General features: G+C 61.6%; 1 protein-coding gene across 1 annotated transcript; it reads left to right on the top strand.

Annotated features, from left to right (window-relative positions):
- The first annotated feature begins 1,388 nt into the window (after window positions 1-1,388).
- TLE6 (transducin-like enhancer of split 6) lies at window positions 1,389-10,056 on the top strand. The gene is made up of 15 exons (XM_012729421.1): window positions 1,389-1,412; window positions 1,974-2,035; window positions 2,412-2,457; window positions 3,382-3,447; window positions 6,405-6,804; window positions 6,904-6,926; window positions 7,141-7,210; window positions 7,283-7,389; window positions 7,469-7,506; window positions 8,007-8,259; window positions 8,380-8,630; window positions 8,780-8,921; window positions 9,321-9,471; window positions 9,733-9,809; window positions 9,902-10,056. The coding sequence occupies exons 1-15, from the start codon at window positions 1,389-1,391 to the stop codon at window positions 10,004-10,006; spliced, it is 1,815 nt and encodes a 604-aa protein (XP_012584875.1). The 3' UTR covers window positions 10,007-10,056.
- The last annotated feature ends 691 nt before the right edge of the window (window positions 10,057-10,747 follow it).

The raw sequence follows: 10,747 nt of genomic DNA, 5'->3' as shown, positions 1-10,747 counted from the left end.
GGGAAGACTTTACCAGCCTCAAGGACTTCAGATCCCGCTTGGGACTCTCAGATCCTCAGTTGCTGGGCTGGAGGGCAGTTGGGGAATTCATTGATAAAATGCGTAGCCTGAGGCTTGACTCTTAGAAGAGCCAGATAAAAGGGAGCGTTTCGGTTTTCCCTGGAAAAGGGGCTCAAAGTTTCTTTTGCATTAACATTGAGGGAAAGTTATTGGCCCATAGTTAAACACTCGCGAGTGCTAAAGACCTCCTTCCCCTTTTGCAGCCCCGCCCTCAATCCGTGAGCCTCCCTAGGCAAGGCTAAAAGTTACGAAGTTTCTCACCAAATAAAGCAACAGCACACGGCCCAGTGCCCCTTCCAAGCACCCTCAACCCCGCAAGCCTCAAGCCTTCTGCATATCTCGCCTTCACCCCCTCTGCCCGCGGCCCTGCAACCTGCTGGCCTGGCAGCAGGACCGCAAGGGTTAAGCATTTGTGCCTCGCGCACTGATTGACAGCCAGGCCCCAGGCCTGGGAAAAGCAACCAATCAGCGACGAGAGCCGCTGCCCACGTGGGCAAACGGCCTCACGATTGGACAGCGCCCCCGCCGGCCGCCGGCGGAGCCCGAGCCCACGTGCAGCTGCAGCTTGTTCATTGATCGGCTTCAAGGTGCCGGTCGCGGCGGGCGGGGTAGGGGCGGGGCGAGGCGGGGCCAGGGAGGTCAAATGTCCCCCAGCCCCGCCGGGGTGTGAGGGCTGGTGCCTCCTCTTGACCTGAACTTGGCTGACCCTCCGCCGCTTCCTCCTTGCTCCTCCTGGGCCTCCATCCTAAGGGAGGTGGGTAGGCGGACGGGTTTCCTGGAAGGCTCCGGGGTCGCCGGGCTGGGAGAGACCGGAGAGGCGTTGAGAGGCAGCCAGGCCAGGGGTTTGGAGCCGCCGCCGTGGCTGGGGAGGACTCTCTGCCTGTCTGATAAGCTCCTCCTGATGCACCTGGCCAGCCTTACTTATCCTTCCAAACCCCGCTGCAGCATGCTCTCCTGTGTTTTAGGGAGCAGGCTCAGGTTGAGCCAGGCGCCCTGATCCAGCCCTCACCGCTCCTGAGTCTCAGTCACCCCGTCCTCCTTGGCCGAGCCCCCGGGGTCCCCATCATTCATGCGGCTGGAGGCATCAGCCTGTTCAATGAACCAATACAGGGGAACACGACGCATGCTGGAGCTCCAGAGGGGCCAGGGGCCATCCCCGGGCCCTGCAGGGGAGACCGCGTTGAGTGGGGTGGGGTGCTCCTGGCCCTGCGGCCACCTAGCCTGCTGCTCAGGACCTGCGTGTCCTTGTTACTTTCAGAGTCTGGCTAAAGCCCTAGTGGACGCTGACCTCCAGGGGCCATCTCAGTTCCCAGGAGCAGCCTTGGGAGATGGCAGAACCCCCAGGGGCTTTGGTGAGGGGAGTGTGGTACTAGCTGGGGGGGGAGGGGGTGAGAGGGGGGAAGGTGAAGAGAGTCTAGGCTCAGATCCAGCTCTCCCACTCCTTCTGGGGGGACACGGGGTGAGTGTGTTGGCCAGGCCTTCTGGCTGGGGCACTTAACCCATCGTGCCTCCTGGCAGGTGCCAAGGTACTTTCTTTAATTAAACGTCTTATCACCCAGGTGATGAAACACATGACTACAGCATCTACTCAGCTGATGTTGCAGGGAAAGCCCGGGCCCCACCTTGCGTGGGGGGTCCCCATCTTCTCAGAAGGGACTGTTTCTAACAGTTTGGGTTGGGCGAGTGCAGTTTTTCTGTGAAGGGTCAGAGAGTGTATTTTAGACTTTAGTCTACGATGCAAAATGGAGGATACTCTGTAGGTGCTGAAGTAACAAGAAGGAAAGCAAACCTTCAGGTGTGAGCAGAGCCAATCCAACCCCTTCCTCGGGGGCTCATCAGAGTTCTCAAGGGAGGGGTGTTGGCAAGTTCAAGTTCGGGGTGTTTTCCCTCCCTCCCCACTTCGGCTTTTCCAGCCCAGCCTGCCAGCCCTCAACTCTCAGGGATTTCTGGAGCAACTCAGGAAGCAGTTCCCCAGGTGAGGGAGATGCCCCAGGGAGGCCGGAGGGCCCCAGCCCCTGTGAGGGACAAGCTCCCATCCGGCTCCCAGTGGCCCCAGCCCCAGGTGCTGAGGCAGGACATATGGGGAGCACCGTCCTAGGCCCAAGGGGAAAGCGGCCCCAACCTTGTTTAAATGTTTTTGCCATTCAGCATGACTCTGTTGGCATGAAATTATGAATTTAAAAATGACTGTGTTAAAGTCTGATTCCTTTCGACACTGCCTTAAATGTGGCTTCTAGAAAGAAAGCCTCATCTGCTGACCTCAGCGCCCCCCCCCTGTCCAGGCTGGGGGTGGGCTCCTGCCTAAGGAGCCTCTCCAGCTGGTCTCTCTCCACCCCCCTCCACCTCCTCAGGCTCCCAGAACACTTGCGAGCACAGCTGGAGAACATGGACCGTTCGGTGAGCCCCAGGCAGCCCCTCCTGTCAGGTTGTGGTTCTGGTGTCAGGAACCTGGTTTGGGGACACCTCTATTTACTTACTTTGGGGGAGCGAGTTAACCTGTTGAACCCCAGCTTTTTCATGTGAGGTTTTTCATCATACTAACCTATAAGTCTATAAAACTATAAATTCCATATGTAAAGATGTCTTTTTGGTCCTGGGTTGGTCCTTTAGGGTTCCTGTGCATGCCTAGTGCCTGCCCTGCAGGCGTGTATGGTCTAGAGTGGTACGGCCTTCCAGAATGTTCTGAAATACTGGGAGTGTTCTGTATCGGCAGGGTCCATCCATGTACCCACCAGCCACATGTGGCTATTGAACACTTGTAAGGAACTCGATTTTAACGTGATTTAATTTAAATAGCAACCTCGGACTGGTGTGACTACATTCCCGGATAGGACAGTTCAGGGCAGGGGAAGATAACTAGCTAGAGAGAAGCCAGGTTTACAAAAGGTAAGCGCTACTGGGAGAGCAGAAGTTGGGATGAAAGCAGTGAAGATTTTGAGCTCAGGTATTCCGGAAGCTTCTCAGAGGGTGTGATGCTCACCAGTGAAACTCTGACCACAAGGAGCTCCTGAGAGAAGAGGGAAGAGGACCCAGGCAGTAGGAATAGCATGTGCCAAGGCCCTGGGGCAGGACCGTGTCGGCATGCTTGAAGAACAGCAGGGAGACAGTGAGGGGGACGGTCATGCTGGGCCGTGTTGGCTGCAGAGAGGCCTCTGACCTTCCCCGTGAGAGTGAAGTCCAGGGGTGCCCCTGGCTCCCATCCTGCATGGTTGTTGTGCCCCTCTGATGAGAGTGGGCACAGAGCTGCTTGCCCACGGGAACCCAGCCAGGGAGAGTGCCACAGCTTGCCCCAGACTCCCTACTGCCATCGACCATTCCCAGTATGATCCTGTTGTTCCTTTGCAGCTCCAGAAGATTCTGCAGGATCTTCAGGAGTATCACAAACAGGTGAGTGAGCAGAAGTTGGGGTATAGCTGCCCCTCCTTAAGGGGGGGGTCAAAGGCAGAGGGGGGAGTTGAAGGCAGGGAGGGGACCAGGAAGAGCCCGCTGGGTGTGGGGAATACTTGGCTCTACCCCCAGCAAGCTGGGGGCTCTGAGGGCTGTGGGTCGGACAGCAGTGGGTCCCAGTGGGAATGACCTCTCCTCCGAGTCCTGCCTTCTTGGCCCCTTCCAGGGGCCTTGCGTGGCTGGGATGAGGCCAGGGGCTGCTCCCGCACTTCGCTCGCAGGTTGATGCCTTCAGGCCAGTGTGCCTGTTGTGTGCTGCGCACGCCAGGCCAGTGCAAATTCCCCAGTGAAGGGCACAGGCCACTCTCCAGCAAGGCAGGCCTGCTCTTGGCCCAGACTCCTGCCTCCTCACACTAGCGCCTGCCGCTGAGGCACGTCTCTACCCTGCCTGCCCTTCTGCCACCTGGCCCTTCTCCTGGGTGCTGGCACAACTTTCCTGCCAGTGCCAGATGTGACTGGCAGGGTGCCAGGGCCATGTCTGCAACTTAACAGGGCCTGGGGTGAGCAGCTCAGGGAACAGGGAGAAGACAGATCCAGCATGAGGGGGCCCAGGCGACTCCCAGAACATGGTTATTCATTCAACAGATACTTATCTGTCATCCACCTGCCAAGTGTTGTTCAAGGAAATAGCCCCTGTCCATGGGGAGAGAGAGAGAGAGAGGATAGGAAACAGGTGCCAGTAGTGAGGGCTGTGCGAGGCGGGGCCAGGCAGCCCCAAGGCAAAGGTGGGGGTCAGGGTGGGAGTGTGTGGGGGTCAGGGTGGTCAGTGAACACCCACTGAGATGTAGGCAAACTCTTGGAGTACATCAGAGGAAGGGAGATGTCTGGGGTGAGGAGGCCAGGGAGGGGCACAGTGCGTGCAAAGGCCCTGGGGCAGGAGCCTGCGCCTGCCTGGGAGGAACAGCTGAGAGACCTGCGGGCGGCCTCAGCAGTGAGGAAGGGCGGGTGGGAAGAAGTGAGGGTCTGATGGTAATGGGGAGGCTTGGGCTCTCCACCCCAGGGAGGTGGGGGCCCTGGAAGGCCTGGTGGCAGCGTGATTCATTTGCTCAATGGTGCCCTCTGGTGGCTGCCGTGGGGAGGTGGCTGCTGAGGGCATCAGCTGGGACTTGTAGGTGTGGTAGGCGGGTCACTGAGAGCAGGTGGGTGGGAAGAAATGAACAATGGTGGCTGTGTTTTGTGGAATAACCTAACAACTTGCTGAGAATCAAGACACTGGGGGACAAGGTCCCCTTGATCTCAGAGGACCCCAGCCCAGCCCAGCCCAGCGGGCTGGCTTCACTCCAGCCCTCTACCTCCACCTCTCCTCCATCTCACTCTCCTTGTTTTCCTAGATTCCTCTGTGAACTTAAAATCCCAAGCAGCAGCGGGCCCCCCTGCTCCCCACCCCCTTCTGAACAGCTCTCCCCAGGGAGGGCCAGCTAGGCAGCAGGAGGGAGCAGTGCTTTTCATGCTGAGTGCATTAAAGTGCCAGCAAATTGCGCATTAACGAGCCAGGGCGAATTGGGGAAGGCTCCCCAGGGGCTGTGCTGCTGGGAGGCCCAGCTGGGGAATCCGTCACTGGCTGCCCTAGGGGGCCGCCTGGAACACCAGGGCCCCAAGAGGGGCTCAGTTCTCCCACTCGCCTGCCCTGCGTGCCCAACACCCAGGCTGTCTGCGCTGGGGGTGGAACCCGGGCAGTGATGCCTGGGCCTGCTGGCCCTGCCTTTAGGAAACTGGCTTCTCTGGGCCTTGATTTTCTCCTCTGCAAAATGGGACACCAGCCGTATACTGTCCTCCGTTATCAGTCATCATCCTCCCTGAACCAGGACAGCTCTCCAGGGTTTTAGAGTTCGCCCTGGGCCAGATGCCTCGGGGGTACTTCTTGGCATTCACCTAGGGGATGGTGAATCAGCAAGGCCCTGGGTGTTGCCTCCTTGGACAGCCTCAGGAAGCCTGCAGCCCCCTCCTGAGGGAGGTCTTAGGCCTCCTCAGCATCACTACATTTAGCCTGGCACTGGCCTAATGGCAGCACGCACAGCCACATTCCCATAAAGCCCCTGCTGCTGTGGGGCGGGGGGGGGGGCTCTCTGCCTGTGTATTCTCAGGAACGCTGGCCAGGAGGTTCCCGTTTTTCTTGGTCTGTGTCCCCAGCCTGATGCCAAGCACACGCGAGGAACCCTGTTCTCCTCAGAGCTGTACCCACCTGCTTTGGCAGACACAAGTCCCACCTGGCACTTGAAATGTGGCTGGTGGGGCTGTAGGAATTACACTTTTAATTGTACTTTCTATTTAAACAGCCATCTGTGGCTGGTATCTGCTGCAGGGTGGCCCAACCCGGGGAAGGAGGGGCTCGGGAGGATGGGCCAGGTGTGGAAAGAGCTCGGGGACAGCAGAGTCCTGCAGAGAGGCCAGGTCCGAAAGCAAGAAGCACCTGTGGGTAGGAAGAAAAGGGAGCGTAGAGATTCTTTCTGTGTCCTTCAGCACTATGCTAATTCCAGTCAGTTCCACGGACACGTGGCTGGTTTCATGGAGCCATTTTAAGCAGAGAGTAGTGTTCAGGTTTTAGTTTTCCCCGAAACGTCTGGGGTGCAGACCCCGATCTGACTCCACTTTCTGCGAATGTCCCTGGGGACCGGCCGCCAGGCGGAGTTCGTCTCCTCTGCCACTTCTGTGCACCAGAACTCTCCCTGGAGCGCAGAGCACGCTGGGTTCCCACCCACACCCAGAACATTCAGGACAGGTGGTCCAGCCCACGGACACATGGGGGCAGCTGGCCTGCGAGGAGGAGGAGGTTCACCCCTTCCCTCGAGCGGCACAGTCACAGGGTTCACTGCCCCTCTCACATCCCCCAGACAGAAAACTTCCTCTGGATCTTGGACACCTGCAGGCAACCCCTGGGTTTCCAGCCCAGGAAGGTAGGGTTCCGGGGCCTCGAGGAGGAGGGGAGAAGCTCAGAGCAAATGCACGTCTTCCTCCCCTCAAAACCTGGAGAAGGCCACCCCAGGTAAGCCATTTACTCCTGGTGAACAGCCCGAGCAGGACTCCTGGGGGCCGGCCAGCCCCAAGGCTCCCTGGCACCCCAGAGTCAGGCCCCTGCGGCCCTCCAGTCTCCAGGGCCCAGCCCTCAGCGATGTCGTTGCCACGAGGCCATCTGACTGGCTCCAGCAGCTCTCCCGAGCGGAAGAGGCTGCAGCTAGCCAGCTGGACACGAAGCCCCCCTGGGACGCCGAACCCCAGTTTTGGGAGGATGTTCTGACTGAGCAACTCTGGCAGATTCTTGTCGGGCTCCGTGATGAAGCAGATGGGCCAGGACATGGGAGTGAGTGTCCCCAGGGTGGGGCAGCGGGGTGGCCACGGCCCCGTGGAGGGGAGGCCGGTGGCCCCTTGCCGAGCCCTGTCTCGCTTCCCCCCGTCACAGCGACAGAACAGGCACCAGGCCTGGTGAGTGAGCCGAGGGTGGGCACCCTGCGGGCCTCAGCCGGCTTTTCGCTTCCTCCCCTCAGTAATTCTCCCTGCCCACCCCCACCAGAACCAGCCCAGCCCCCTGAGAGTGAACCCGAATGCAGGACCCACATGCCTGGTTCCCAGGGGGGGTCTGCTTCGGAGACTGACCCAAGCTCTGGTCTGACCAGGCGGTTCCGTTTCCCGAGGGCAGGAAAGCCAGGGCCCCGGACCACATCACCAGAGGGCAGAGCCTGCTGCCGAAGACACCCCAGACACCACGGGTAACCCCAGTGGGGGTGGCCTGCCCCCAAGAAGGGGGTGCCTGCTGCTTATCCACTCCTGTCTCCACCCAGTGCTCAGCCGGCCTGTGCCCTCCCCCGGCTCCCCCGAGGGTCCCAGGAACGCAGAGAGCACAGGTTCCGGGGGAACGCCAGGGGGGAGACTCTTCCACGCAGCCCAGGTAAGGCTGGGACCTGAGCAAAGGCTGGGGGTTCAGGGCAGACGGTCGAGGGGCTCAGCTGTGGTTCTGGTCCCCCCAGGAGTCTGCTCGGAGGCCCTGTCAGTTTCTAAAGCCCATGTAAGTGTCCACACGGCGCCTTCCCCGTCACGTGGTTCTGTTCTCTGTAGCAGGGGCTGAAGGGTCTGGGTAGAGGGTGGACCCGGCCAGCGTCACCACCTCGCCCCGAATAACCACGCCTGGCTCAAAGGCTTTGGGGAAGCGTTTCCATGGCAGGGGGAGGTGAAGAGCTGTCGGAGCTGGACGCAGACAGTCACAGCTTTGTGATCTGAAGTGGCAAGCTGAAGGCGCCCAGATCAGGGGAGAGTCTTCTGGAGGGAGGAACCTATGGTGGAGGCCCGGAGGATGAGCAGGAGCTCGCCAGGAGAGGCCAAGGCATCCGGGCAAAAGGGAGCAGTGTTCGGGGCGAGGCAGTGTGGGAAGGGTTATGGATAGGCCCTTGAGGAAAGAAGGCCTGAGAGAAGCCCGGCATCTGAAAGCAGCCCTCTGGGACTTGAGGGGTGCCCCTCAGGCAGAGCGGCTCACAGGCAGGCCGGGGGCGCTGAGACCCTTCCCTCTAGATGCTGGGACCCCGAAGACTTCGAAGACACGTGGGAGAGGCCGGACGCCCTGCCCTGGCAAGCCAAGAAGCTGGCCGTCCCACACAGGATGGAGAAGATGCGGGTGCTGACACACGGGGAGACCCTGCTTGTCACCACCATCAGCAGCTTCACCAGGCACGCGTTCACCTGTGGCAGGAGTGGTGTCAAGGTGTGGAGCCTGGTGGGCCAGGTGATGGAGGACAGGTTTCCTGAGAGCCACCTGACCATACAGGTGTGGACTGGGGCTCGGGGGGGCCGGGCTCGGGGGGTGCCAGGCTTGAGGGCGCTGGGCTTGGGGGCGCCGGAAGGGCTGTCTCCAGGGAGGAAGCTCACTGCAACTCTACCCTCCCAGACCCCCGGTGCACACCTGCGTACCTGCCTGCTGACCCCAAGCAGTATGACCCTGCTCATGGGCGGCAACAGCCTGGCTGGCGTGACCGTGTGGGACTTGCGGGCCCCTTCCCTGCACATGAGGGATCAGCTGCCCTGTGTGGAGTCCACCTGCCAGGCCCTGGCCGCTAACCTCAAGGACAGCCTGGCCTTGGCCGGCTTCAGCGATGGCACCGTCAGGATCTGGGACCTGCGGGACCAGAGTGTGGTCAGGTGCGGCCCGGGCGGGTGGGCCCTGTCCCAGCTCACCCAGCAGGCCCAGCAGTCCGAGCCAGAGCCCTGGTCTGCCTCACCTTCCCCCCTTCCCAGGGCTCAGAGCTCAGTCTCGGGCCAGCCTGTGCCCCCATGTCTCCCCGGCCCAGGGACCTGCCGGGCGCTCAGGATGGAGCCAGGAACCTGGTTGTCAGAGAGCAGCAAGTCTGGACCGGGGGCCTGGACGCCTGCCTGCGGTGCTGGGACCTGAGGTCCCCCAGGGAGCCCCAGGAGTACCAGTTTGATTCCCAGGTGTGCAGGCTGGCGTGGGGCCCGCGTGGTCAGGTAGCAGCTGGCCCCTGCTCCTGAGTGGAGGAGTTAGACACTGGGGAAGACCGGGGCGTGGTGGGTCCCCAAGTCACAGTGATGCCAGGAGGGACAGGGCCACTAGACCTGCTCTTCTGGTGCCCAGACAACTGGACACGTGCGTACGTGCTTACTCACGGCCTCGTCTGGGCTCTGTGTGGCCACGCAGGTACTGAGCGCAAAGCCCAGCTCCACACTGGGCAGGGGTGGCCGAGGGTGAAGCTGCTCGCTGGGGGCCTCGCAGCCAGGGACGGGCAGGTGGCCGCCCGGGGGGACTCCCGGTGCTGCTGCCCAACTCCCAGGCGGGCGGAAACATGACTGGTCCCCTTCTCCCTTTGCCCCCAGATCATGAGCCTGTCCCCCCACCCCCGGGAGGACCTTCTCCTGGTGGGCACAGCGACGGGCCAGCAGTGGCTGCAGCCCACCCACGGGGGCCAGAAGTACACAGTGGGGTGCAAGGACAGCACCATCCTGGGTCTCCGCTTCTCCCCACTGGGTGAGCGGCCGAGTGGGGATCAGCCCCCCACGGGAGCACCCTCCTCGGCAGCTCCGCCGCTGCTTTCTGACCCCTCGGGGCTCCTTCCCTTGCCCCCCAGCCCAGAGCCCTTGCCAACAGGAACCACTTGGGGACTGATGCTCTCAGCAAGAGCATCCTCCCCCCACTACCCCCACCCCCGACCCCACGGGTCTGAGCCTGAGCCTCAGCTGCCGGCTGCCAGTTTACTCCCACATAACTGGCAGCTTCTGCCTCCTGCAGGTCAGTGGTGGGTGAGCGTTGGGACGGACAACCTGGTCAGCGTCTACAGCATGCCCACGGGGACGAAGGTGTTCCAGGTAGGAGGGTGCGCTGGGGGCTGGGGGCTGCGTCTGCTGGGGATGTCCCAGGCTTCAACGCAGCCAGAGCTGACTCGCCCCGCCCCGCCCAGGTCCCCGAGACCTCCTGCATCGTATGCTGCGATGTGTCCCCAAACAACCGCCTGATCATCACGGGGTCCCAGAAGCAGGCCACGGTGTACCAGATCACCTACTGAGGGGCTCCCCACGGAGGGGTTTCTTCGGTGCCGCCCCAATGGGCAGCTGCTCTTCATCACTCTAATAAAGCAACTGAAAAAGTCGGGTTGATCTGGTTCTGTGCCCGAACCTGCCCTGCCTTGTGTATCCCAAGATCCAGCAGGAGCTCCATCAGCCCTTCAGTGACCCCCGCCACTGAGCCGATGTCACCAGGTCCAGCGGCTCCTGCCCAGATACCCTGTCTTGGACAGGGGCGTCCCAGCCAGAGCCAGCCCCTCTGCAGCACTGGACGGTGCTGGGGGCCATCTGTGCATTTCAGAACTGGGGTGCTCCTTGCCGGGGGTGGGGGCAGAGGTGCTGCCCCACCCGGGGTGCCTGGCGCCGCTCCCCCTGAGAGCCACCCTGCTGTCAGTGCCAGGCGACGAGCCAGCTTATGGGACCAGCAGCCCACCTGCCCACCCTGCTTCCAGGGTAACAGGGCCTGCTGGTGTCCAGGTTTGGTTGCCTCTACCTGGAGTCTATTTCCACAAAGAGCCTCAGGACCCCACCTGGCCTGTGTGCAGCAGGGCCCCCTGACCTCCAGCCTCCCTGTAGCCCACCAGCGCGGCTCCCTGCAGCCCACCTGCGCTTCAGATCCGAAGCCAGATCCACGTCACCTGCCCTCAGCTGCTGCTCCCACGGGCTTCCCTGTGGCGCGCACCTGGAGGCTGGGCAGAGCCCGCCCTCCCGCTCACAGCGGTCAGGCTCCTGCGCGGAGCCCT

Source organism: Condylura cristata, unplaced genomic scaffold (genome assembly GCF_000260355.1).
Source record: "Condylura cristata isolate star-nosed mole 26May11 unplaced genomic scaffold, ConCri1.0 scaffold00025, whole genome shotgun sequence".
Lineage (NCBI taxonomy): Eukaryota > Metazoa > Chordata > Mammalia > Eulipotyphla > Talpidae > Condylura > Condylura cristata.
This window is presented reverse-complemented; position numbering and strand designations above follow the sequence as displayed.

Bases quoted from the DNA above. Each gene is read 5' to 3' on its own strand.
- TLE6 (XM_012729421.1), top strand. From the start codon at position 1,389: ATGGCAGAACCCCCAGGGGCTTTG. The intron at 1,413-1,973 runs GTGAGGGGAGTG...CGGCTTTTCCAG, and splicing joins CAGAACCCCCAGGGGCTTTG to CCCAGCCTGCCAGCCCTCAA. The intron at 7,211-7,282 runs GTAACCCCAGTG...GTCTCCACCCAG, and splicing joins AGACACCCCAGACACCACGG to TGCTCAGCCGGCCTGTGCCC.